This window comes from Dioscorea cayenensis, chromosome 1 (genome assembly GCF_009730915.1).
Source record: "Dioscorea cayenensis subsp. rotundata cultivar TDr96_F1 chromosome 1, TDr96_F1_v2_PseudoChromosome.rev07_lg8_w22 25.fasta, whole genome shotgun sequence".
Classification (NCBI taxonomy): Eukaryota; Viridiplantae; Streptophyta; class Magnoliopsida; order Dioscoreales; family Dioscoreaceae; genus Dioscorea; species Dioscorea cayenensis.
This window is the reverse complement of record NC_052471.1, coordinates 3692895-3720085: the sequence shown is the minus strand read 5'-3', so window position 1 is coordinate 3720085 and position 27191 is coordinate 3692895. Positions and strand designations below refer to the sequence as shown.

General features: G+C 33.9%; 3 protein-coding genes and 1 long non-coding RNA gene across 6 annotated transcripts; 2 read left to right on the top strand and 2 right to left on the bottom strand.

Moving 5' to 3' along the window:
- The first annotated feature begins 1280 nt into the window (after positions 1–1280).
- LOC120263805 lies at positions 1281–2853 on the top strand. Its single transcript, XR_005537139.1, has 3 exons — positions 1281–1432; positions 2105–2168; positions 2688–2853. It is a non-coding gene; the product is annotated as an uncharacterized LOC120263805 (long non-coding RNA).
- A 4887-nt stretch (positions 2854–7740) lies between these two features.
- LOC120263172 (plastid division protein CDP1, chloroplastic) lies at positions 7741–13477 on the bottom strand. The gene is made up of 12 exons (XM_039271063.1): positions 13032–13477; positions 12120–12233; positions 11876–12013; positions 10872–10976; positions 10646–10768; positions 10204–10572; positions 10027–10122; positions 9827–9955; positions 9238–9303; positions 8371–9156; positions 8100–8290; positions 7741–8014 (listed from the first exon to the last, which is right to left on the bottom strand). The coding sequence occupies exons 1-12, from the start codon at positions 13308–13310 to the stop codon at positions 7927–7929; spliced, it is 2484 nt and encodes an 827-aa protein (XP_039126997.1). The 5' UTR covers positions 13311–13477; the 3' UTR covers positions 7741–7926.
- Positions 13478–17649: 4172 nt separating this feature from the next.
- Positions 17650–18121, top strand: LOC120264749. Its single transcript, XM_039272577.1, has one exon. It carries the CDS (start codon positions 17816–17818, stop codon positions 17999–18001), a length of 186 nt encoding a protein of 61 aa, XP_039128511.1. The 5' UTR covers positions 17650–17815; the 3' UTR covers positions 18002–18121.
- Positions 18122–18721: 600 nt separating this feature from the next.
- LOC120261326 (DNA-binding protein RHL1) lies at positions 18722–26347 on the bottom strand. 3 transcript variants are annotated; one of them, XM_039269184.1, is made up of 13 exons: positions 26026–26347; positions 25838–25948; positions 25384–25470; positions 25058–25281; positions 24173–24245; positions 23797–23982; positions 21373–21412; positions 21226–21275; positions 21033–21078; positions 20716–20750; positions 20116–20151; positions 19109–19183; positions 18722–19020 (listed from the first exon to the last, which is right to left on the bottom strand). In XM_039269184.1, the coding sequence occupies exons 1-12, from the start codon at positions 26332–26334 to the stop codon at positions 19145–19147; spliced, it is 1236 nt and encodes a 411-aa protein (XP_039125118.1). In that variant the 5' UTR covers positions 26335–26347; the 3' UTR covers positions 18722–19020; positions 19109–19144. The 3 variants fall into 3 exon arrangements, with proteins under 3 accessions (XP_039125118.1, XP_039125125.1, XP_039125134.1); XM_039269191.1 differs by having other exon boundaries at positions 23797–23934; XM_039269200.1 differs by lacking the exon at positions 23797–23982.
- Positions 26348–27191: the final 844 nt, after the last annotated feature.

The window sequence follows — 27191 nt, the reverse complement described above, 5'->3', positions numbered from 1 at the left end:
AATACATTGCAATTAAACCCACGATGATCACATATACTGACTAAACTAACAAAATAGATCAAATGTGGATATGTAGAATGAAAATTACAAGCCAATGTGACATATGCTTGCCTATTTCTAACTAGTCCAACTTTAAAAACTTTATGAGATTATAGTTCAGGGTAAAATAATGAGTAAACTAGAAATTTCATAAAATATGTTAAAAAATGGCATGGCATTAATATAAGTATCAAGCTAACTTACATATAAACTACCACTAATCAAAAGTATCTCTACTAACGACGTCTATACCAGCAACATGCTTATGAAAAACTAATAATGCCAATGTGAATGGATCCACAATTATAGAGTTTGTCCCTTTAAGTTCAATACTCACAAAACCATTCTGAACACTTTCTCTTCTTCAAAGAGCTTGAAGATGCCAAATTAGGACTCTCAACCTTATGTTGTTCAACTAGTCTTCCTTTTGTACTAGATGCGAGATAAGCTCATTCAACATCCATTTTTCCTTTTGACAATTATAGCTTACTTCAAACTAACTGAATCAAGGAAGAAGAGAAATGAACACCAGATTAACCAAAGCATCTTCTAACTGCTCAATTTTCAAACCCTTCAATTTTCCATGTAGATAAAACATATTGAGGATGTGCTCCCGTATGTTCCCATCACCCTTATATCTCATAAAGACTAGTTTACTTGTGTAGCAATAATCTTTGCCTTATCACTTCTTATAAATCATTCTTCTAGAATGTCGAGGAACCACTTAGCATCATTTCCTCAAACATCGAATCCAAAAAAACCTTTGTGACTGTATTCTTCAAGATCACTAGACCTATAGTGTTAGATTGCTCCCACTTCTCAAAGACTCCTATCCTTAATGGAGTTTTGATTTGTCGAAGGTGCAGGGCAAGGTTCTCTTAATGCACAATCTACATACATACCAAAACAAGTGTCACTTTATTTTTCCAAGTCTTGAAGTTTGTGCTATTAAGCACATGAATACCATTGAGTATAACAGACATATTAGCAACACTCATGATGTCAACTGCACAGAGAGCAATAAACAATAATTAGCACACAATCAAATTGTAATGTTTGCTGAGTGAGAACTTTGACTGGTTTGACTGAGTGTTTGGTGAGTGGGCCCCACTGTTTGTTTCATTGCCCTTATTTTCCGGATCTTGCCTGAATGTGGAATTATTGGTTTGCCTGTTGTTATTTAGTGGAGGCTTATAATTGAGTTTAAGGGTTGCTTTTAAAGGCTTAGCTGTGCAACCAATCATTCTCCTCTCCACAACACTCTCCTCCTTGAAAGCAACCGAAACTTGGTGTTGTTGGTGTCCATAGTAGGCCGGATTTCAGCTGAACTTCACTTGAAGCTTGGGGATAGAGGGAGGATCTTTTCACTAGTAGCTTTTCGGAGAGGCTAGCGGTAGGTGAATCTGTGTTTTTGGTAGTTTGTCTTGATGTTTGTTCTAGTTTGGCAAGCCATGAACATCTCTGTCCATGCTTGAGTAATTTTAAAGCTTTGATTTGGTTGTTTTGTTCACATATTCACTTATGCATGAATATCTCAGTGTGATGTATTTCATTCTTCTTGTAAGCATGCAATCATTGTATAGTTTATTATTTATACTTGTGTAGGTGCTCTGAAAATGCTGTAAGCATGTTATCTATGTTTAACCTATCCACCTTGTAAGCATAGCATCTTTTAAGCATGCTTTTAGTTTAGTTGGTATATGTGTATATATTAATGCATGATATTATGAAACTATATATTATATTTGTGTGTTTAAATATTGATGCAAGATGTTCTGGTTTATTACCATAGAATATGGAAATATATATATGTTTATATATTTAATTATTTATTTTCTCTGAATTTCATTTTGGTGATTGGGTTAGGTATTTGGCTGGTTTCATGTTATTTAAAGCATGGTTTAAATGCTTGGTTTTGTTAAGTTATTTTGTATTATTAAGTTAAGTGGTAAAGTGGATGTTCTAAAAATTAGAATATTATCTTCTTTTCAGATTCATCCTCTTGGGTATTAGTTGTAAGTTTAGGCCCGATCTAAAGTTGTAATCTAAGTATAGTTCTGTTTAGGTAGATTCGTAGCGAGCTGTAGTTTGCGGGACTTGGTGAACCCAACTCTGTAGATCAGAGCCAGGTAGGCTCTCGCACTATATAATTCCGTATTTCTGGCAATAATTATTATTTTAATTATTGCATTGTTTAATAATTTCATCTATTATTTATTCTATTATTGCATTATTTATTCAGTATCTCTGTTGTCTGTATTTTGAATTTCTGCGGATTTTTAGTACATCTCCAATTCTGGCTCACCCATCTAGGAGAAGTAAGTCCTAGCCATGTGCACATGTTTTTCTGTAGTAGCGCTACCAGACATGCGTGTCCGTTCTGACTGCGGTCGAAGATCCAGCTCCGGTTGTTGATATTCTGTTCTGTTCTGACTTCACAGTCGATGATCCAGCTTCATGCTGTTGATTTCTGTTATCAGTCAGGGAGACGTACATGTCTGTTTTCTGCGTGTTTTCTGTATCTTCTGATTATTTCTGTATTCTGTCTGAATTATTAATTATTCTGCTATATCTGCATTATTCTGTTATTTTCTGCGATCCTACTGGGCCCTTGTGGCTCATGTACTCTGTGAATTTTCCTTTCGCAGGAAAAGATCAAGCTTAGGTTCAGTGGGTTATTCTGGGGCTTCTTCAGTAGTTGTGATTTGTCAGTACCTGATCCTTGAGGTTGTGAACCTTGTGTGCTATTTTATTCTATACGAGTGAGACTTGTATCATGTTTGTGTATTTTGGCATGTAAACTATTTGTGTACTCTGTAGGACTGTCATGGTCCATTTCTGTATTATTCATATTTCTGTGACTCTCTCTGTAGTCGATATTATTGTTTCTGTTCTGCTTGTTAGGGTTGACTCTAACCAGGTTAATCTAAGGCCTTGCACCCAGTGAGGCCCAGTTCCATTGGATGCGGCCGATCTGTCAGTGGACCCGGCTTGTTGGGCTGGGGCGTGACACAAATAACCAAATGTCTAATAATCAAACATACAAATAACAACTCATCTTTAAGCTAACCTATGTGACATTAAACCTAGTCTTTGAACAAGGATTCAACTTAGTATTGATTATAGTAGTAATCAAGTTTCATTGCAAGATCCAATCAAGCACAGAGTCTTCTTTTAGGCCGACTTAGTATTGACAACAAACACCTTATAGCTATCAAAACTCATTACCGCATGCAAACGCATCTTCACCAGACAATAGCCTTGCTTTGGGCTGATGTGTTACCCACATGAGAATAAGCATGTATCAATACCTTAGTTGTTCGCAAACAAAAAGTTCCACAATAGAGGTCACTTTGGTGACTATGGGTGCGTCTACCAATTGCAGTAAACATTCAGGTAAGTTTCTAACAAGCAACATTAAGTTGTTATTTTTTCCTAATGATTATTATAAAAGTAACCTTATAATCATGGATTAGAACCACAACTATGATAACATCAAAATTATTAACAACAATTGAAGGATATCATTAAATTGTTAAGCCCCTGATATTTTATCTTGGGCACATATGACAAGTTTTCATTGCTCGTATATTAGCTAGCCCCACATTGTAAATACACAGGTGGTTGCTAAGCCATTATAACTAATGCACCTCTATACTTGCATGTTCCTTTGACGGTGCTTGTTCTCTTTGTAAAAAAAATATAGGAGAAATAAACCATGACTTCTTGTTGAGCCTAATTCCAAATTTAAAAGTTTTTACTTATATATTATAATCTGATACTGAAAAAAGTTACTAGGTTCGGTTAATTGATACATGATTGAGCATAGAATTACTAGCTTCTAGATCCTCAATCACGTATCAATTAACAGTTTCTAGAAAATAAAAACACAAATATCTATATATATATATATATATATATATAGACAAACATGAATAAATATGTTTTGTCAAAATATACTTATTTCAAGGAAGATTCAAACTTGCATTCAGTGAGAAGCAAAGAAAAGGACAATGAAATCAAAGAAACAAAGAAAAGGACAATGAAATCAAAGAAAGTGAGACCGAAAAATATCTTGCAATCAATGAGTCCAAAGAACTTCTTTACTTTCTTGTTTGTTTTCCAAATAAAAGGATGATGGAAAACGTGCAAGCAATTGCAGCCATTCTTGTTTGCAATCAATAATGGCAAGACAAAAGAAACACAACTGAAAATGTGTGTGATCAAATGATAACATGCATGTGGCCAAATGCACACCCTATATATTTTAATCAATAAATTAATTTGAATATATATTTGCATGTGGCCATTATTTGGTAGAGATCTACCATTTTTACCGGGTTCTCAATATCGAGTTAATTACCGTCTCTGACTCTTGAAACGAGTAGATCAAAGACATAATAAATATAAATATAAATATGAATTTTTGATAATTCAATCAAAAAAATTTATACCAATAATTGTATGTTTGTCCACACAAATATGCTTTCATGCCTATTTTTTCAAGAAAATTGCCTATTCAAAATTTAATATTAATTAAGTAAAAAGAATTTGAAATTATCTTAAAATTAAATCAATGTTTCCCTATTTGTAGGGTTTACTTCAAGAATTCATGACAAATTTTATGGGGTTTTAAGAATGTAAAAACAATTATAATGTTGAGACATGGTCAGATAGACAATTAAAATCATTCTTTAAAAAAATTGAAAATATATAAATTCCTCTCGATAAACATTTAATTATACAAAATGACTTAATATTAATTTTTTATTTTGGTCCATGTTTATTTTCAATATTGTATATTATTATCCAAGCACATGTAACAACAACAATCTGATTTTTTTTTTTTTTAAACAAGGTCAACAAAAGATAAAGTAAAGGGCAAGTGAGTACAGAGGTGTAATAGTTACGGTGGCTTGATAAAGATAGGTATTTCTCTCACTACGGTGGCTTGACAGACCTCCTAGAGATAAACCCCTTAGTCATGCAACCCTATAAGGGAAAACGATAAATATTTCTCACACATAACTCCCATAGGGACCATAAAAAGTGAATTATAATATGAAAGGCTCAAACTCAAGATCTCTCAATCACAACCACGATTAGTTACCAATGGACTAGTCTTATAGTTAGTTACCAGTGGGCTAGCCCACAGTTTCTAATAACAATACTTTAGTTTCAAATATCTGCATTTGCTATATAACTCTTTTATTATTTATATTTTTATTTATGATGACATGATAAATTAGTTTTTTTAAAAATAAAAATAAAATTTTTATTTTTATTTAAAATATATATATATATATATATATTTATATATATAAGAAAGGCCAAGAGGCATTTAACCTTTTTGGGGAAATTTCGGAGATAGCTCCAAACAACTACTTTTTTATTATTATTATTATTACTTGTTTGGAAGAAGCATGGCATATGAGCCCTATATAAACGCTCCCAATCCCACTCTTCTTCAACGAATCACAAGCCCTAAACCTCCTCAATATCTCTTCTTCTTCTTCTCATTTGGTTAGTCTAATAATCTAAGTCTTTGGTTTCAAGTTTTTGATTTGAAGTATTCCAATGGAGAGCCCAAAAGCTGGAAGGATTTCAATGGAGGTTGCGCTGCCGGTGCTGCTGAGGAGAGAGAAGCGCAAGCAATGCAGAACCCTTGACACAATCCCTGAAGAAGAGATGGATCCCAATTCTTTGTTGGAGTTTTCTTTGCCTTCTTTGTTTAAAGTAGCCACTTTGGATCAAGATTGAGAAAGAGAACCCTGTGAATTTTTAGGGCTTGCTTGGATGAGGGTGTAGTCCGGATTCATAAAATAAAAAGTAAAAGAGTGGAATAGAAGGGAAATAGTGGGTTTAACATATGTTTTTGGGGAAAAAGTAAAGTAAATGTATGTTTTTGGTTTGAGGGTAATTTAAGGAAGAAAAAAAGCTAAGGGTAAATATTAATACTATTAAAATATCTCTTGAGCCGATGTTATATAATAAAAAATAAAATAAATGTATTTTTAAATTATATCTGACTGATTAAAATTATGTGGTATGTTATAATTTAATTAAAATCAAATATAAATATAACTTTATCCCATTCAAAATAAAAGAGAGATTTTTTTTTTAATTAATTTTATCAAATCCAACAATATTCAATGAATCTTGGTAACTGGAAAGTAAGGAAGCATATATAGTTTTAGGGTTATGGTGGGATGCAGAATTATGGGCTAAATTTTTTTTGGGTGGTGGGTATCATATAATAGGTTTTTTTTTTATTTTAAACATTGAACTTTAATTTGTATTATTTTGATTATTTAACTTTAATTTGTGTTTATCGGAGATTCCAATGACATATATGTCGGATATGTTATTTCAACATCAATTCATTTGTCGGTATCTGTAGATATATCACATGGTCATTTTTATTAACTAATTCATGGGTATCTGTGGATATATCACATGGCCATTTTTATTAACTAATTCATGAGATTGACATAGCATATATCATGAAATTTTCTCCAGAACTCTTTTGGAATTTTCTTAGTAAATACAAATTAAAGTTAACCAAAATAATAAAATTGAAGTTTTATACTTAAAATAAAAAAAAATGACCATAATACTACGATATCCACTCAAGATATTTATCCCATAATTATGAGTACTTTGGATGAAGTTTGTGAATTTTGCTAAATTTTAGATGTGTTTATGTAAATGTTTTTTTTTTAAATAATGAATCTTCTATTCAGGGAAAAATGACTTAAAAGTTCTTGGTTGTTCAAAACAATATTTCCAACACCTCTGCTTTAACAAAATTACTATTTTGCCCCTTAGTAGTTCAAAATAATATGGAAAGGCCTTCGTTTCTCTTAATTAGGTTTTGATCGTGTTTTGCTTGTTTTATTTAATATTTTTATTAATTTTGTAATGTAAAATTGATTTATGCTAACTATTTATTCAGTCAGATATGTTTATTGTTTTCATTTTAGGATGATCATTAATTACAACGAGGGACAAACTACTTTAGACTTGAGTAAAAAATGTTAACAATTGTGATTTTATGTTATTTTTTCAATAGAAATATTTAAAAAAGAAAAAGAAAAAAGAGAGCCAATGGTGGTACCTATTACCAATACATTGATGTAAAAAAAAATCAAAATAATTTGAAAATAATATTAAAAACTATAAATGTAGTATTTTTCCTCCTCTCGCACGTTCTTATCAATTTTTCGCATGATTTTGAATATCATAAAAAAATATCTTTTATTTTCTTTTATATTTGTACTGTTTTCATAATAATGCAACCATGATCATGACACGGTTGGATAACAATTTAATGGACAAAAGTTCTCGCAGGGCTTGATAGTTGATATGTACATTAAAAAAAAATTGATATAAAAAAATAAAAAAAATAAAAAATAAATTCTACCAATCCAACAAATGCTCCACATGACAAAGAGAATATCTGTTTCCGCTTTCAAATAAATCCAAAAAATATATATAAATTAATTATCCAAGTTTTACTCTAAATACTTTTAAAGTTTTAATTGATTATAATACAAAATAATAGTGTTAAAATTCAAAGCATAATATATGATTAGTTATAGAAAGGCCTCAACCAATAATAATTAAAAAAAAATCAAAATCAGAAGAAAAACATGTACATCCAGTAGATAAAACTAGTTAGAAATGCTTCACAGCAACAAATAACTTAAAACCGTGAGCTTGATTATAATAACAATAAATTGAAACAATGGTTAGCACTACAAGCAAAGCGAACTAATGAAGAAACAAATAGCAGGTAGCCTACTCACCCATTCACAGAACTGAAACACTACACTAATTAGCTTCACTAGAAAATCTGTGAGTAATATCAAGAAATCAATTGTGGTCTTACCTGACGTCTTCTTCGATTGCACATTCACAGAATTTCCAGGAGCCATCGTCGTGTTTTCTCAAGATATAATTGATTTTGTATGTACTGCAGCATGAAAAAGCATGATAATGAGGTTAAAAAAAACTAAAGTTCAATGGTTGGATGATGTATTTAGGTGGAAATAAGTAACCTGTAGTAATTTGGATTTTTTGAGTGGGATTCATCAACAAGCTCTGCAGCTTCCTCGAGTACTACCTCGATTTCTGCAATCTCACCGCCAAGATCATCTGAGAGGATGTCAGCTCGCACGATAGAAAGCTGCAGTAAAACAAACCTCCAGAAGCACAAGCTGGTTTTTGCTGCATTTGCCAAGTCATGCCACTGCCAAACAGAAATGGATCATTTGTTACTATAGAAAAACACACACAATACAGGATTGGAAGTGGACCTCTGAATGTTACCCTTGAAAGCATGGATTCAGCCAGAATGTCGGAGAGGGCCTGAATTTGATGATTTGGCCCTAGAGCCTCAGCTTTGATGTCTTGCCACTGTCTTACTAGAGCTTCTGCTTCTTCCAGAGGCATCTGTCTTCTGTGAAGCATGTTGGCAGGAGAAGCATATGCCACAGATAAAGATGAAATATCATCAGGTCTGGTATTTGGAGAAGATACCGCATCTGATGCATGCTTGGAGGGGTGCCTGAACATTGCCAGCAGCTCCCCAAAAAGCGCAAACATGTTCTTGCGAGCAAAATTTGATTTTAAATCCGGTGTATGATCCATGGTCCAAATATGGGAACTTCTGCTCAAACTTTGTTGACTAGGATGCAGGTTATTCATGCTTTTGTTCTGTCCAGATTGCAGCAGAAACAACTTCCATGATCCCACTAGAATGCATAATGCAAAAGTAGCACATCCAATCTGTACTGTTATGTCTCCTATCAGCGACCAATGTTCCCAAAATTTAAGATGAGCTTGTCCAGGGTTTCTGTTTACTTGAACGGACGGTCCCTTGATGGTACCACTACTCTTGCTCATGTTCAGCCGGTTCTGCAAGTTAACTGGTGCCAATTGTCTAACAGCCTCCCCAAGATGTCTAGTTGAATTCAAATGCAGAGGTTCTTCAGGGACTTGATTTGTTGAAAGGCTGTGAGGCAATGATCGATGGCTAAGTGTGACACTATCAACATTGCCTAATTTTTGCTTGCCCCCACTAAGAATTCGCTTTGGGCCACTAAAAAAACCAGTCTACAATATGATGATCAGAATTTAGTTTTTGTCTCAAGCCACATTGCACATCAAAAAAAAACCTCCAAGAGAACAACTCACCAAAGATGGAGCACAATTCTTTGTCTCCGGAAAAACACCAAGAACAGACTCCTTCAGCCAATTTTCCTGGTAAATTTCAGCAGGTCATCTGGCATAAGACAATTTCAGCTTTGAGGCAAGCTCATTAAGCAGCTACAGTGTGTATTATCTAACTCATGACTAATGGGCAACTTTTTATTTTAATAAAATCACTAGAACAAATGATAAGCAACCAGATATAAAGACCTAAAGAAACAAGAAACTCCATATAATATGAAAGAGCCATGCAAGGGAATAATATTCTGTATATAGCACACAGAGGAGTGCCTCGTGTTACATGATTATCATATTCCACAAGAGAATTTAGTAGCCATCACAAAGATATAAATACAGGGAATAAATGGATTAAATTCCATGCAATGCACTTAAACTGCCAAAATAAATGGCCAGGCACATGATCCTGGAACCTCAACATTTTAGCTTTCAAAATAATCACAAGAGGTTACATTGTCAGGAAAAATCAACTAGCATTTAAATCTCATTGTTCCTAACTTAATTTGTTTTTTATCAATTCAATATGAAAGATGGGATGTAGTAGCATGTACCATACCAGTGCCCTATTCACAGCGTGCTTGTCTTTGTTTTCTTTAATTGGGTATGGGGATTCTAAACTACGGGTGACTGATGCTCCCTTAATTTCAAGTTGGGAAAGCTTTTCAGCAGCTTCTTTCTCACTCCCCTGATCAAATTAATAGAGTTTCAAAATAACCAACAAACACCATATTTTCAAGCTATGTGAAAAGATAATACCTGCCCCAAAAGGAAGGAGCAAAAGGCTTCTTCAAACTTCAGATTTGTGCCTTCTGATTCCATCAGGCACTCACAAATGGTTTTTGCTTTACTTATCTGCATAGGATATGAGACAGACAATTATGAATTCATCCCAAGGTGCAATGGTTAACATCATCGGCGATGGGGAACATATACCATTTCAGTTTGTCTTGATGAAAATCCAAAAGCAATATGGGCAATCATGGCCACATAAAAGCAATTAAAATCAATCATAATTCTTTGGTGCTGAGATTGGAGAGATTTTTTATTTTTGCGGGCAATGGCCAAAGTATCCCAAGAAAGAAGATCTACAATTTCAGAAGCCATTAACTTGTTCATTGCATGAGTCAAGAAACAAGGCCAATCTTGAACTCTGCAGGAAGCTTCAGCATTGAGACCCTGCCTAAGCAGCTCATGTAATGCTAAGATTGCCCGTTGCCTATGCTCGATGTTCTTTGGGGTGCAGGGCAAGCCCAATAGCTCCAATGTGCATGCAGGCGCAAGCTCTTTTAAAGATTCTTCAACCTAGAACCATTCCAGACAAACACAATTATTCTGGAAAAATTCATTGGGGAAAATGCTTGGAAAAATATCTTGCCTGTGATAGTAAAGGCATCTTCACTAGAGAGATTTCACTCCTTAATAAATGTTGGGCACGTGCAAGAGCTTCAAATCCTTCAGATACTTTACTTTTTTCAAAGCAAGTTTTGGCAATTGAGCACTTCAAAATAGTGATACAAACCAGGGAAAAAATTTGAGAAGACATTATAAGAATGTTACTTCATAAACGCAATGGTATTATTCACTTTATTGCCTGTTCTTACTTCAGCTGATGCCATGGACAGAAGCAAATCATGAATATATGGCTTGGCATCTGCATGCTGTAGAGCAGTCCGACCAAGTTCAAGTGCTATTTTCCCTTCTCCAACCTGCATTGAGGACAATTCCTCACAATTCAGCAAATAAGTTTTCTAAAACTATGGACAAGAAGTTTTAACATTTACAAAAGAAATAGACTGTGTAAAACACAAAAGAAAACAGCACACCTGCCACACCACATTATATCATATTTCCCATCAAAAAATAATCATGTTAATTATATATATCAAATAACTTCAAGGAGATACTTATCATTTATTGACCTATCTGAATATATATTCAATAAAATCAATAGGTGAAACTTGAAAGACGGATGAATTAATTGAACCATAAAAGTTGCACAAGGTGCATATTACATTACAGCATAAGCAGCAGCTGACCAGAAACTTAGCTGCATATGAGTAAGATATGAGTAATTTGAAAGAATTGGCTGGATATATATGGTCAGGCTTTTTCTCCCAGTGAAGGAATGCCAGCTTAAAAATTATTTTCAATATCAGTAACCAGGATCTGAACTATGAGTTCAATTTTCTCATATTTTGTCCATACAATTTGTTTGTATATAGTCCATTATATTGTGTTAATAATTTCTCTAACCAATATCCTTCCAATTTACGAGGGTTAAACTCAAAGAAATGATGTTTAAGATTTCCACATGAGCCAAGAACTAGACTATACAGTGCTAACAATAGGGATGAGCGAACACAATCTTAAAGACATAGGATACTTTTTAAGTGAGTATTTCCTCAAGAACACCATATCAATGCTTCATAGGAAACTGAAACCTCATCAATGCACTTTGATGCGCTCAACTAGTAATTAATATTTCTATAACACAATCAGGATTACAACAACAGAAATAAAATTAAACAACAGCAAATTTAACCAATTGAAGCAAACCCATTAAACAAGTAAACATAGATGAAGACATAATAGAGAAAACTTTTACTTCTTGTAAAAGGGAAAGAGCAGCAGGCAACCAAGTCCATGGGATGCGAAGTGAGGCTTTTGGGGCAACGTTTCCCTTTATGTCACCAGCATATACTGGTTCAAAAAGAAGTTTATCCCGCACATCCATCAAAATATCCTATGAATAATGGGTGAAGAATATTGTCCAGATTAGCTTGATGATCTCTGCTGAGATGTTGAAAAAATGATGTTTTAACTAGAGGGCTGTGACAAGCTTTTGATACCTGACGGATTCTAACGATATCCGCTGTGTACCCATCTTCAATTTCCGAATTTTTCAACTCCATCACTGCTTTTACAATTTCATCCTTCTCAGCTTTCTCAGAAACACCCAAAATCTGCACATTAATTGCAAAGTTGTAGGGTAGACATGAAAATATCTCTATATCTAATAAGAATATGATGAGCAAAATGGGACGATTGGCCCAACACCATGCCTTAAAAAAAAATTTGCTAGCAAATGAACAATTTGTTAGCACATACAACAGCATGAACTTTCAAATATTTAATCTGAGTAAAAATGTACTAATCAAATCAAAACCAGTGAAGGTATCTACATCTTCATAGATGTCTAGTGGACTAATCCTTTTCAGATGCCAGTCAGTTTTATATCAGATGGTTAATAATGAATATATGCTATGTACTATAAGATTGCCAGGTTGGCCGTTTAGCGGTTTTACAACTTATACTTAATAGCAGTAAACATTCTCCAAGCAAAGTTCCCAAATTCATTACAGTTGAAGATCTCATTTTGATCTTCAACTAGGTTTGTTCTTTACAGTGAACCTGGACCAAGTTTAATCCTTTTTATCTACTCCAACTCCTTTATTTACCAACATTGCATTATCAATATCACCAAAATTTTACATGATACCTTGCAATCTGTACAAAAATCCTATGTTCCTCAAGTTATAGAAACTTATATGAATAATTTTTTTTAGTATTTCTACACAAAGGCACATTTAAATTAATATAATAATTAAAGCCACAAGCTTTAATCTACATGCAAATATATATATATATATACACTGTTTTCTCAATCAACAGCTTGATACCTTAATAGCATTTGAAACAGTGTAGTAATGAATTAACACGTAGAATGAAAATAATAATATCCAGCTAGTTAATTTCCTGACCTGATAGCAAGTGACAGGGATCTCCACAGTCTTACGATTCTGCCCACTCTCCACCACCGGAGCCACGGCCGCATTCAGCCTCCTCGATCTCCGGACCACTCTTCGGCCCAAATCCCGCCAATCACCCAATGCCCGCTGCCTGAGACCTCCGTCTACGCCTTTGCCGGCAAGCAAGACCATGACGCCGGGAGGCGACGTCCTCCGCCTCTCAAAAACGTTACTTTCAACGCAAGCGAAGCCCAAAGGGGGAGATATGGATACAGCATGAGCCAAAGCCATAGGTTCTCCGGATCGGAACCCTAATTAGCTCCCCATTTGATCCTTGAGCTCCGAGAGATCGAGATTGCAATGAAAGCTGGGTTAGGGTTAGGGATTCGTTTCCCCGGAACGACGGAGAATAGCCGTTACTCGATCGGAGAGAAAGAAGAAGACAATAAAAAGGAGCAAAAGGAACAAGGGCTAAAATTAAAGCGAATTACAATTAATTTTCTCTATGTAATTAATTCAGTGAAATTAAAAATTAAAATATATATATATATATATATATATAACACTTGTAGTTTTCTAATTTTGCAAGTTAGAAACAATTTTTTTTATATATTTTTAAAATAAATAAATTTGGTATTAACTTATAGAGGTAAATATTTGTCATATGACATATTTTATTTTTTTAATAAAATTTTAGGAGAGATTAATAATAATAATAATAATAATAATAATAATTTTTATGTCATATTATGGATTTAAAATGACAATTTTATCCTTACTAAATAAAAAATAAATAGTTTAAAAAATTTTTAAAAAAAATCTTTGTCTCTGTTCTCAACACCAGAACCAGAAACATGAGGTTTTTTTTTAAAAAAAAAACATTAATTAATTAATTTGCTTACTGATCACGTCCAATTTTTTAAATTTAAAACTATATTTCATAATTCAATATGATGTACGACATTTAATTAAGGTTTTTTTTATAAAAAAATTGAGATAGAAATTACAGTAAATATTCACGCCCTTGTTAAGAAAAAAATTTGTTACCATATTTGTTTTGATAAGATTTATAAAGTAATTTACTTTTTATTAATGATTTCATTTTACATTTGTAGACAGACTATGTTATATTTACGGGTGATCAGACAAGAACATCAAATAAATTGCTTGAGGCAGTAACATGAGAATTAAATGATTTCTTACGGCTCATATTAGTCAAAATAAAATAAATAATTAATTGCTTGTATTTTTTTTTTTTTTTTTTTTTTTTTTTTTACAATAGATGATAAAAGTCTTTACTTAAGAGTTTGTCAAAAGACAAGCATGTATAAATCTGCATTAATTATAGTGATTTATGGATCTTTTAAAAACTCGGCTAGACGTTACATAAAGTAATAAAAATCTTTCATGTATATGTTTAGGATATTTGTAAAAATTATATTGAGCTAATAAATGCCCCTGACATTATTATATAAATAATATCTGAGTTTGGGGGCAATACATAAATAGTACCATGGCCAGGGGTTTAAAACCCTCATTTACCATGCACTACTAAGCGCCTTCACTTGGCTTTGTCACTCTCTAATTCTTGAAAAATCACTCATCATCTTTTCTTTTAATTTTATTTTATTTATTACTCGTTGGATAATTTTTTATGTTTTGATATTTATCTTTTTATTTATTATATAAAACCTCTTTTATAACAATACCCTGGGAAAATCAAATATTTACATATTATTTTATTTTAATAAAAATCTATTATTTTTATTTGTTAAAATTATATATATATACACACAGGTCAAATAATCATTTCCTATCCAATTAAAACATAGACCACACGACTACTAATTACTAGAAATTAGATAGAAATTTAATTTCCAGTGGCCTAACAAACAAGATTTTTTATAATGAAATAAATTTAATAAAAAAAATTACCATTTTTTTTTTAAATAAAACCAATGTACAATCTCACATGAACGCCAAAACCACTTGATTCAAGTGATTAGTTGCATCAAAATAAGTCTCTCATGTGGCGTAGACCTGTCCAAGGATCAGGCTACCCATCCAAACCTGAAGGCCCACCTGAAAAATGAGAGGGCTTAGACAAATATATAAAGCCCGATGTCAGGATTTTAGACAAAAAAAAAACTATTTTAAAAATAGGCTATGTTTGGTTTTTATTATTAATTAATTTTTTATGTATATACTTATATATAATAGTTTGAATTGCCACTGATTATGTATTAATTAATTTTTTTATATATTTATATAATATATATTTATTATTGATTACAATTGATTATAATGGATTGAATTTTATTTGTTAAAATTGAATAAATATTTGTATTTAGTATTTTAATTTTTAAGTATTTTATAGAATAATATTTTGTCATATTCACAAATTAATATTATTGTTAAATTTTTTTTTAGTGGAAATTGCTAAAAACACCCTCAAAATTTGCAATATGCACAGATTCTCCCCTTAAATTTGGCTATCCATAAAAACCCCTTCATTTTGAATACAATGATTTTTTAAACCCCCCAAACATCTAACAGTGATTGATAGAGTTAATTTGGAATTTTTTGGACGAAATTGTCCCTTCGCGTGGGAAGTTGTGGCAAGTGTGACAGGGTTTGACTATAATGCCCTTGGGTGCAATGAGTTTCTATTTAAAAATGAGGCTTCTATTTAAAATATGAGGTATGAGGTTCTGTTTAAAAAATGAGTTTCCTGTTTAAAAAATGAGTTTTCTATTTAAAAAAATAAGTTTTTTGTTTTGAAAAAAGAGTTTTCTGTTTAAGAAATGAGGTTTCTGTTTAAAAAAATAAGGTCTCTGTTTAAGAAATGAGGTTTTTGTTTAAAAAAATAAGGTCTCTGTTTAATAAATGAGTTTTTTGGGGTGTATTTATCACTCCCAAAATCTCTTTATGCGATTAAGTGGGCCAGGTGAGACAAAAGCATACTGACTCACAATCACGATCACGTTGCATGAAAAAAATGGGATTTTGAACCCTAGAATTTTTGATCTCCACCTCGATCTAGATCTCGATCTTGCCGGAGAAAAAAGGTGCAACCTTTCGATGCCTTCGCTCGACGAGCGAGGGCGTCGCGGTCTTCCCCGAGGTCGGCGAGCGAAGAAGATGAAAAGAGATGAGGTCGACGGCGGGGAAAGGCGATGAAGGCGAAGACGGGCGAGATCGAGCGCTCATCGGCGCCGCTTCCTCGCCGTTCCCTGCCACCGACTTAGGCACCATGGATCCAAACCCCAGAATGATTCCTAACCCTAACCCTATTGCTATCCATGTTGCGGTCTCCGCAGTCGAGAATGATTCCGTTCAAGTTCAGCCCGTCTTATCCGACGTCGCCACCGAAGACCTCACCACTCCGACCGCCGAGGAACGTCGCCAACCGGATCGCCAACGCCGACAAAGATTTCTCCTTTAAGACCCCACACGAGCAGGCCACCTTCGAGATCGCTCGCCAGATCTGGAGCTCAGGACTCAAGCGTTTGCGCGAGATCAACGACAATGAGATACTCAATGTCCCTACTTAATGAGGTTTTAGTTTAAAAAAATGAGGTCTCTGTTTAAAAAATAAGCTCTTTGTTTAAGAAATGAGTTCTCTGTTTATATGCTTGTTTGTCTTTGTTTAACTATCGATGTTTCTGTTTAATATATTGCGTTTACGTTTAAAAAAGTGATTAAATATCGTTGTTTCTATTTAAATATGTACGAGTGGCCAAGATTAATTGATTTTTATATCCAGGATTAATTTATCACGTAAATATTTGTTTTTCTGTTTAAATATTAATGTTTTTGTTTAAAAAAATGAGTTTTATGTTTAAAAAAATGAGGTTTCTGTTTAAGAAATGAGTTTTCTGTTTAAGAAATGAGTTTTCTGTTTAAAGAAATGAGTTTTCTGTTTAAAGAAATGAGCTCTCTGTTTAAGAAATGATTAAGAAATAAGGTTTCTGTTTAAAGAAATGAGCTCTCTGTTTAAGAAATGAACTCTCTGTTTAAGAAATGAGTTTTCTGTTTAAAAAATGAGCTTTCTGTTTAAGAAATGAGTACATGCAAAAAGGAATGCAAAAAAGAATGAAAAAAATGTATGCAAAAAGGTTTAAGGGCAATGATGGAATTTCATAATGCAGGGGGTAAAAAAGAAGTGAAACAATAAAGGAAGGGCTGTCTGAGGTATGCAAAACTCACAGGGGCTGTTTGGGAAGTTTTGAAATTATCGAGGGGTAAACAGTAATTTTCCCTTTTTTTTATAACATATATATTATTTGATGAAAAACTTATTTGGGCGGGCTTGAGCGAGCTTTAGGTAGAGGTCATTAAATTTGGGCAGGTTCTGGCAAGAGTTAAGACTCAAATTTTCAGAGCAGACCAGATTTGGACAAATTTAAAATTTAGTAATTATGGACGAGGCCCAACCCGGCCCATAGACAGGTCTAGTGTGACTTGTAAAGTGGTGAAAGTTCAAATCTTTGTTGGAAGAATTAACTCATAGGTGAAATCGCAACCAACTCACACTTTCATGGAAACATGCGCTTGTCGCCTTAAAAAAAATATTCTCACATCAACTAATTAAAAGAGTGTTCATTTACTGTAAATAAGAGTGGGGTTATTGAGTTTGTGTTTTTGGGATATAGACTCCATCTTTATATGCCTGATGTCCCTCATCTAATTAAGGGATATGAGATTATAACATAATACCCGATCGAGGGGATCATAATCATATGATTGATTGATTGATTGATTGATTTTGTAATTACAGACAGAGAATTTGGATAATGGTGTGGCAGTACCCACCGACGGCGAAGCAGCTGGCGTGGACGGGGTGTTGGTTCGCGGCGGGGCTGGCTCTGATCGCAGTCGGAGTTCATCTCTCTTACGCCAATGTCGAGCCGCAGCGCGCACGGGCCAAGGCGCGAGCCGATTTCGTCAGGGACTATATCCGAAGGAAACTTGGGGATTAACTATTGATCCCTTGAAAATATATTTAATTTTAGAGTTTTGTAACTGTTTTATTTTATTTTTACAGATGTCTTCCTCTTGTCTTTTAGATATTGTAATGAATGGATTGGTTTGAGTTTTTAGAGGTTCTGATTGCTGTGAATTAGGTATTGCATGCTAGATGTTTGTGGTTATTCCCCAGTGGATCAACATTTAAGATTTTTTTTTTTTTTTCTTTTTACTCATTTTGCCAATAATGTTAATTTAATTATTTAAATAACTAAGAGATTTTTTTTAAAAAATTTTATAAATAGACAATAAGTGTCCCGATTAAGGAAAGATAGGATGTGCAACATGCATGGAATGATGGAACACAACTAAAAACTTAACAAACACTTATATTCTTATCATGTGTGAATTTTTGTGTTCAATCTCGGGTGCTTTAGAAATGAACCATAAGCTTAACAAACACTTATTGTTTCCTCGTTTTTTTGGGTGTTCGATCTGAGGTGCTCTAGAAATAACAAAACCTCTAACTAGAGATTTTTTAAAAAAAAAAAAAATTATAAATAGACAATAAGTTACTCTTTTGGTTTTCTCGAGTTCACAAGATTTCAGGGAGATATATGCCAATAAAAGAATAAGAAATCATACAAATGAAAATGTTGAGTGTGAAACAATAGATCAAGGGCAGCATATCAATAACACAATCAAAAGTGTGGCTTAAAACTATATAACAGAAATGAAATAAAATGAATGGTCAGTACTCAGTAGGAATTTCTGAATAATACACTGCATTATGTACATCAATCAAGCAGTGAAACAGTGCCAGTTTATGTCAACAACTTTGCTATTATTTTCCTTCTTTTCATACAAAACACCTGTTTATGTCACATAACAACTCTCTTATTGTTTTCATCGGGCAAGTAAGCGGTTAAACTTTCAAAGAAATTGCTTTATGCTCCATAGATTTTACAGACTTTCTGGTTAACTACAACAGTTTCCGGTTGTTCTTGAAGCTGCAGTTGCAGAATATGTTTTCCTGAACAATTAGAAGTTTATGATGATTATGCCAAAATTACCACAAGAAGCAGGGGAAATTATATACAGAAAATGAAAACAGTACTTACAAACAAGTTTTGTTGAAACATGGAGTCTGATTCTTGTTATTCTGCAGCCCAGTCTTCATCGCTGTCATTTAAATCCTGAAACCAGAAATGTTTTAAGAGGCTACAAAGAATCTATACCCCTGCATGTTGCCAAGTTCAATATAGCCTGACCAAGAATTCAATTATCAACTCTATTTAGGACATATATTTATCTACCTAGATCCATCCCTTGTCAGAATAGGAAATTTATAAAAACACGAAAGAACTATAAGAATTTACCATTGTTCTAAAACTATATGTTGATAGTTTTGGTTGATAGTTTTGATTGCAAGTGCCGCACCTTAAGGTACGCCAAGATACTCATGTAACAAGTATGTATAGCTTGGCACAGGTGGTTACATATTTGAAGGATATTTAAGAAACATATAGTCCATACATATGGCCAGCAGATTATGTTATCCACAATTTGGATGTAATGCAAGACAATAAAACTAAAACCAACATATATATACACTAAAAAGCCCCATGTCTGATCCATATCTTTAACTTTATTACATTATAACTTTCAACAACAAAAAAAAAATGAAATCATCTCAAAAATAAATAAACAAACAAATAATTAAGAGGCAGATATCGCATGCCAACTGACAGATAATGTGTATTTATGACCCTATGGCATTGGCTCAAATGGTGTCTTAATCAGAGCACTTGATTACTTCTCAAATCCAGAGCTTTTGACAGAGTATATTTGGTGCTATTCCAATTTCACTCCAAGATTAAGTAATAATAATAATAATTGAAAAAAAAATTGACCTATTCAAGAAACACAAGCATGTGATAAAAATGGGTATCAGATTTTTAAAAAAACAGTAATTCTCAAGATATCAAGCCACTTCTCCATCCAAAAAAAAAGGATCGAGTAGAATAAACCAATCTCTCATCAAAAGCATAAAATTCGAACATAGAATTGAAATGGAAAACTACATGCACATAATGAAATGATAAAAAGAACATGGCAACCAACACACCTGAGATTCGCTTGAAATATCTTCTATATCATCATCCTGGATATAAAAAGAACTCTGATTTAGCCATCTTTGAGAAAATAGTGGAAAATTATTGCTTTCAACTGAATGACCAAGACATGCAGGCTATAAAGCCAAAACCAAAAACAATTGTGGAACCTAGATGCACTTCCTCGTGTAATATTTTTATAACATAGCTCACATTGAAAATTATCAACATGTTCAATTAAATCTTATTTTTATCAGATATGATCAGATAGCACGATTTGATTGCAACATTGACAAAGGAGTAATAAAAAGGATATAGACCCATTTATAGCACTTTCTAGAACATTTGCATCAAATCACTATCAATGGTTACTCAAGTTGCATAGTGTTATAGTTTGAATGTATTCAGTGGCAAGTTTAGATTGGAAAAAGTAAGGATGGTGACAATAATACATTTAAAAATGAGATGCTACCAAAATATGTGCAGTTAAATATGAATAACAAAAAATAAATAAATAAATAAAATTATTGTCTCTGGCACAATGTAAGGAATGAACAACAGTTCGGAAACAAGCCAATAAACCAATACTCATTCCTTTAGCAATCAGCTGATACCTGAGAGTGTTTCTGCAGAGTCCCTGTCACAGTTCCTGCATTCAAAACTATAAGTCAGGCCACTATATCACAAAGTAAAACAAAAACAATAAAAATTAGTATTGATGGTCATATAATCCAGCCTTACATGAATTATCAGCATCATCTCAAAGAAACCAGTAGGAAAACTCAAGAAAAGGGATTATGAAAAGAAGTGTATGAACATAGAATTTCTCATGGAAAGTGATGAACAAAAGAACTAGTGCTGAGTCCGCATAATGTAAATATCAACCTTGAAGGTCAGAAAAGAAAGTTGTGATTTGAGAACAAATACTGACCAGTCTTTTTCCTCCTAGATAACGGCTCTTTCTTCAATTTCCTCACCTAATTTAGGAAAATATTTTATTTAATCAGGCTGTGGTGAGATTATAAGCTTAACCATATCCACAGAAAATCCAATGGACAAGTGTTTTGGAAGGCACTTATTTATTTATTTATTGATAGAAAGAAATGTTGACAACTTAAACTTACTGGAGTTTGGTCTGCCATTTGTTCAGGATCCAAACGTAGCCTCTTCCTTCCTGAACCCAGAGAATTTTATCATACAAGAATCACATGTTGCAACTGATGGCTGTGATGGAAATAATAATAAATAAGATATTAAAAGGAAATCAAAACCTTTTGGTCTAGGGGATTCATCTGCTTGGCGCTTTGATTTCTGGAAGTTTGATATCATTAAGTATGACAAAAGCATCAATACAAGTAGGGAAAGAAATTCTTTCTTGGAGAGGAAATTCAATTTCACTAACAGAAAAAGAGAATAAACATATAAATTTGATTCTTCGATAAGAAAAAAAAATCTCAAAACAGTTGCATTCATTTTTTTTTTTCAGAGAAAGGAACATAAATCAAAGCTAAATATTTTCTAAACATAAGTAAGATCTTGGAAGTTTATTTAAGGACAAAAAAGCAAGTATGATGGCTTCTACTATTTGACTAATGGTGGGTTCATGATGTGGTCAAATAAATACAAGAATGAAGAACAAAGCGGCCCCTACATGCATACTTAATTCGAGTAGTGCATGAAATAGTATGCACATTATCATAGAGCCATATTGGAAGATGCAATGACACAAACCTGTGGTTCAAGATGAGCTATACTATGTAAAAAAGAAAGGGGATACTCGGTTTAATATCTTAAAAAAGAATTGGAGTCAACAACGAAACAAAAACAACTACCACATTTAAACTACATGAACCTGAGATTTTCAATGGATCTCAAGTTTTTAAATTGCCAAGTTTTACCCTAGGATGAAGCGAGAAACATAGAATTTTAATCACATCAAATGCACATTGTCATCAAAAATCAAAAAGAAAATTTGAATAGTAAAAAGTTGTTACCAATAATTTGGTAATCAAATACTAAACGATCACTGCATTTTATCATGAACTTCTTTTCCATTATTGGTATGAATGTATGTTATGCACACAAGAATGGAATCCACATCCCAAAAGGCCAGGTTATTAGGGAGGGTTAACCCCACCCTTATATGCACATGGACACTCCCTCATTTAGCCGATGTGGGACTATACATGGGTTAAGCCTGACGCCCACATCAAGCCCCAGCACAACGCCAACCAACCCCAGGCACCAGGGTCTAACTTCATCTGGGGCCCATGCTGACACCCACAATCGGCATCTCAAACCAAGTACTATTATTATGCACACAAAAGTGGGATCCACATGCCTAAAAGACCGGCCCAACAGGAAGGGTTAGCCCCACCCTTATATGCACATGGGCGCTCTCTCAATTAGCCGATGTGAGACTATACATGGGTTCATTACAATGTACCTCCGATTAAACTCAGCAAAAGCACATGCATAATTTATTTGCTCAACACATAATATTATACAAGAGGTAAATTTTTCAGGAGGTCACTGTGTTACGGGTATTTTTCATTGTGATCATTGTGTTTCAATTTGTATCTTTTTTTCATCATGTATTGATTTCTTATTACCGGGTGGTCACTCATGGATTTCCAGCCAAGTTTGACTGACGTAACAGCCAGAGATGCCACGTCACATTATAATAAAAGGTTTTCACAACCTAGCTGAACTGGACACATCAACCTTCTTTTCTTTAAGATGAAAGTTTCTTACATGGATGATGACATGGTTAAGGGAAAGTGACATGTCACAAGATTGACATGTTTAGTCCAATTGGGTTGTGAAAATCCATAATAAAGTGATGACCAAAAAGATACAAATTGAAACACAGTGATCAAAATGAAAAATACCCATAATACACTGACCTCCTCAAAAATTTACCCATTATACAAGCATAGATCAAGCAACAAATATGGCTTTAAATGAGGCTGTTACAGGCACATAAATAAGCCTAAAGATCAAGCAGCAAACGTGGCCGAAAATAAGGCTGTTAAAAAAAAATATCAAATAGCAAATCAGATTGGCACATATCAAGCGGGAAGCGGCCCACCATATTCTTAGGGTTTACACCCATAAAAGAAGAGACTACGGTATCAAATAAAAGAAGAGCTGATTTGTAGGAGCCATTCTAGGAGGAATGCCTTAAGTCCACAAAAGGAGAAACAGTACAAATTGTGATCCCATTGCATAGCATGTGCATTGAATTGATTATAGTCTTCTATCAACTTATGCTTGGTCCCTTCTAGAGAGTGATTGTAGGCTTAGTTCTAAAGTTACTGTTCATTGGTAGCTGGTTTTTAGCCGTATTGTTTCGGAAAAAAAAAAAGAAAGAATACTCTCACTCTAACGATATATTCCTTCTGTCCAAGGCTAACAAGTCCCTAATCAAAGGAATACAAACCTAGCAAGCAAGAATTCTGCTACAAGTTTTATCAGTCAGACAAAGACGAAAAAGTACAAGATGGCATATAAGTCCAAGTTCATTAAAAGCGAAAACAGAGAGTTGCTAGCAAGGCCAGCTCAAGCAGCACAACCATAAACACAATATAATGATATGGATTACGGCCAAATCATGATTGAAATGATCACAGAACAGCAAGTCCAATAAATATAAGGATTTAACACTAGTATGTGTCAAGTTTATGTGTTCCTACCTTCTCCGCTACTTTTCCAAACAAAGTAGATAGAGTTGCTTGTACCATTGTTCCCTTCTTTTTTGAATCCACATTGCTTTTCAATAATGAAGATGACTCTTCACATTTTCCTGCTGATTTGATCATTGTGCCAGCCACCTTACTTGAACCAATTTGACTGATAGTTATTTCTTTAGTATCTATGATCTGTATTATCAGTTGATTAGTGCCAGCATTTGGCACAACACTATAATACTTGTGATTTGGAAGGCCAAAAATAAAGAACGTTTTGCAAAAGAAAGTTTTAACTTATCAAGAATCAGCAGGATTTAGACAATGACATATTAACCATTAATCATATACCATAAACATGCATATCACTATATTAGATAATCACCTTTACATCCATAACTTCAGTTACTTCATCATCATTAGCGATTGAATCATCTCCTGAAGATAGTTCTGCATAACTAAGCAAACCAAAAAAAAAAAGAAGGGAAGAAGAAGAAGAAAGGAAACATAAGTTAGATGATTAAAGAAGGGGTAAGACAAATGGTAATTTTGCACTAACTCCTACAGAAATGATAACAGTTTTCATTATATGCAAGAAACTGCCACACTGCATACTTATGTTGCTAAATAATGATTATACTGAATGCAAGATAGGTACTGTGATGTGTTTGAGGGAGGAAAAAGGAGCAACTAATGAAAAGGTAATTGGTCCATGCAATATGCAAAAAGAATAAACAATTTTTAAAAAAAAGCGAAAGTCATGACAAAAAGAAAATAACAGTAAAGTGCAAAATGGGAACATGGTTTGAAAAGAAAATAGAACCAGGGTTGCAAAAAGGTGTTTATCTTTTAAGCACAAGAATGCAATGGAGCTGCAAACTTGAGAAAGATTGGAACAAAACAGAGAAGCTTTCAGTCAAAAGGTGTATAAACTGCCTCTTGCTACAGCAAGGAATTCAAGCGACACTCAGGAGATTTAATAAGTCAGCTCAAAAATTTCTCAATATAAACCAGATGTCAACACTTGAAAGCAAAGAAGAACCCGTTTGCGTGATGGTCATCATAAACATGGTATCAACAGAGAATCCCTCAAGATTGGTCATGGTATTGTAGCATGATTAACACCAAATAAAGTGCATAAACGGTCCATTCAAATTGATCACAATTTGTTCAGAATAATCACCAGAAAGTTCTAGTGTCATCATATAATCCGCAAGAATTCCAAACAACTAGTTTATATGATATGTGAAATAGGAGGCATTTTAAGTACTTTTGTGTTCTTCCTGCAGTCCTTCCTGATTGACGAACTGGTGTAGTTTCCATGGCATTACCAGTATTTTTTTCAGCTAAGGAATAAGAATCATCCTGCGAATCATCTTCAAGTACAGTATTGGGAGAAACTGCTTTGTATTCTTTTCCAGGTTGGTTACCATCAGAAATTTCTTCAGGTAATGCACCCGCCCCTCCTTTGAAATCAACACCAGCATGCTCCCCCTACAATCCGAGTCAAAAAATAAATAAATAAAATTAGACAGTAGCACACTTCAAAATAAGCTAATATAGACAAATCCAAACAGCGAACTAACGAAAACCAACCATTTTAAATTCCATGGGAAATTCAAGCCTTTTCTCTTCAGGATTTTCCTCCTTCAGCCCAATCCACCATGCATCAGAGAACACAATCTACAAAAGCACGTAAGTAAGTTGTGCAATAACTTATCAAATGAACTTCTATAACAACAATTTTTTCTACAAATCTATGCCAAAGTTTGTGTATTTGAGGTCATTTCTCCTGATCAACCATGCGAATCAATAAAAGAACAATTAGGATGGCGATCTAACCCAACTTGTTAAATTTATGGTATCCCTACTTCAATGTGAAATATGAATCTACTCAAAGTTGCTGTTCTATATGGTTCTAATTCAGGTTTTGGGGTTGGAAAAGGAGTCGGGAAGTCAGGAATGACACTCCCTGCCCCGAACCCTTCCCATTGCCATCCCTCAGTACAACAATCAAAGCAAAAGATAACAAATACCACCAAATACTAACCATGCTCTCGAAACAATCCTCGCACACCACTCCCTTTGACGACCTCGTGAGCTGCAGCGTCAAATACTTGTTCTTCGGATAAACATGAGTACCAAAGAGCTTCATCCGACCCTAAGTACAAAAACTCAAACAGATCAACATCCACGAATCAAAACCAAAGAAAAAAGACCAATGAAATCAGAGATAACCTGAGGGAACTCAAGGTAGAGCTTAGGGTTCTTAGTGGCAAGATCGGCGAGCTCGCCGACCTTCCCACCGGAGAGAGGAGCGATAAGGCCAGGGAAAGAAAAGAGGTAGCGGCTCCGACGCTGGCCACGCTTGGCAATGTCACGTCCATCGAGCTTGAGCACTGATTTGGAGGGTTGGAGGGGGTTGGAGGGGTTCGCCGGCGAGTGGCGGAGGAGTCGCTGGGATACGGCGAGGGATCTGAGCCTCTTCTTCTCCTCCGTCTCGGGGTCCGCCGGCCGGAGCTCGTCGGGGGTTTTCTTCTTTCCCATTTCGAAAGGCCCGGGAGAGTGATGGAGGCGGCGCGGGGATCTCGTGCTAAATGGGTTTGCTTTCCGGGTTTCGGATTCGGATTTTGATATGGATTTGGATCCAAAATCCGTTATTACATGATCCGGATCCGAAATGAGGTCTTAGTAATTTCCCATTTATTATAGGAGGAAAATTATGCTATGTAGATTCTTAATTTTAAATAAATATAACTTTTAGGACAAAAGATGTAACTTTCGGCAAACCAATGCTATTAATTAAATTAATTAATATATTTTGAATGAGTATTTTTACTTTTTATTGATATTGTTAGACTTATGTGACATTTCAAAAGTATTTTTTTCCACGGCGGAGCCATGTTTGAGATAAAGATAGCAATTATTTCAATTTTTTGTTTTAAAAATTTTTATTTAGTTAATATACGCTAATTGTCCCCCTATCAATTTAATAATTGACCCTTGCTTTTTACTCTTTAGTTTTTATTATTCATTTTTTATAAAAATCTCACGGCCTCTTCTCACTTTTACACCGCAATCATAAGATAGCTCATCTCTCTCTTTTGTTTAATAGCCTCCGAATTTCAATTACTCAATGTCACGATCATCCCGTGGCGGAACTAGAAACAAAATTTAAGGGCTGCTGAATTTAAATTTAAAAATTTTATGAATATTAAATAACTTTATTAATTCAAACTTGAGACAATAATAATCAATAATTCAAAAATATAAAATATACATCCATTTAAGAATTTTGGTTTAGGTGTTGAAAAACTTATCATATTTACATAATTAACAAATAACTCAACTAACACTTAAACACTAAATTGACAAATAATACAACTAAAAAAAATGACTTAGCA

Excerpts from the sequence above, each read along its gene's own strand:
- LOC120263172 (XM_039271063.1), bottom strand. The coding sequence starts at position 13,310 with ATGGCTTTGGCTCATGCTGTATCCATATCTCCCCCTTTGGGCTTCGCT. Across the intron at positions 9,304-9,826 it reads ACGCTGTGAATAGGGCACTG|GAAAATTGGCTGAAGGAGTC; the intron begins GTATGGTACATG and ends GAAATTTACCAG. Across the intron at positions 8,015-8,099 it reads AAAAATCCAAATTACTACAG|TACATACAAAATCAATTATA; the intron begins GTTACTTATTTC and ends TTCATGCTGCAG.
- LOC120264749 (XM_039272577.1), top strand. The coding sequence starts at position 17,816 with ATGGTGTGGCAGTACCCACCGACGGCGAAGCAGCTGGCGTGGACGGGG.
- LOC120261326 (XM_039269184.1), bottom strand. The coding sequence starts at position 26,334 with ATGGGAAAGAAGAAAACCCCCGACGAGCTCCGGCCGGCGGACCCCGAG. Across the intron at positions 20,751-21,032 it reads ATCTAGGAGGAAAAAGACTG|GAACTGTGACAGGGACTCTG; the intron begins GTCAGTATTTGT and ends TTTTGAATGCAG. Across the intron at positions 19,184-20,115 it reads ATATTTCAAGCGAATCTCAG|GATTTAAATGACAGCGATGA; the intron begins GTGTGTTGGTTG and ends TTCTGGTTTCAG.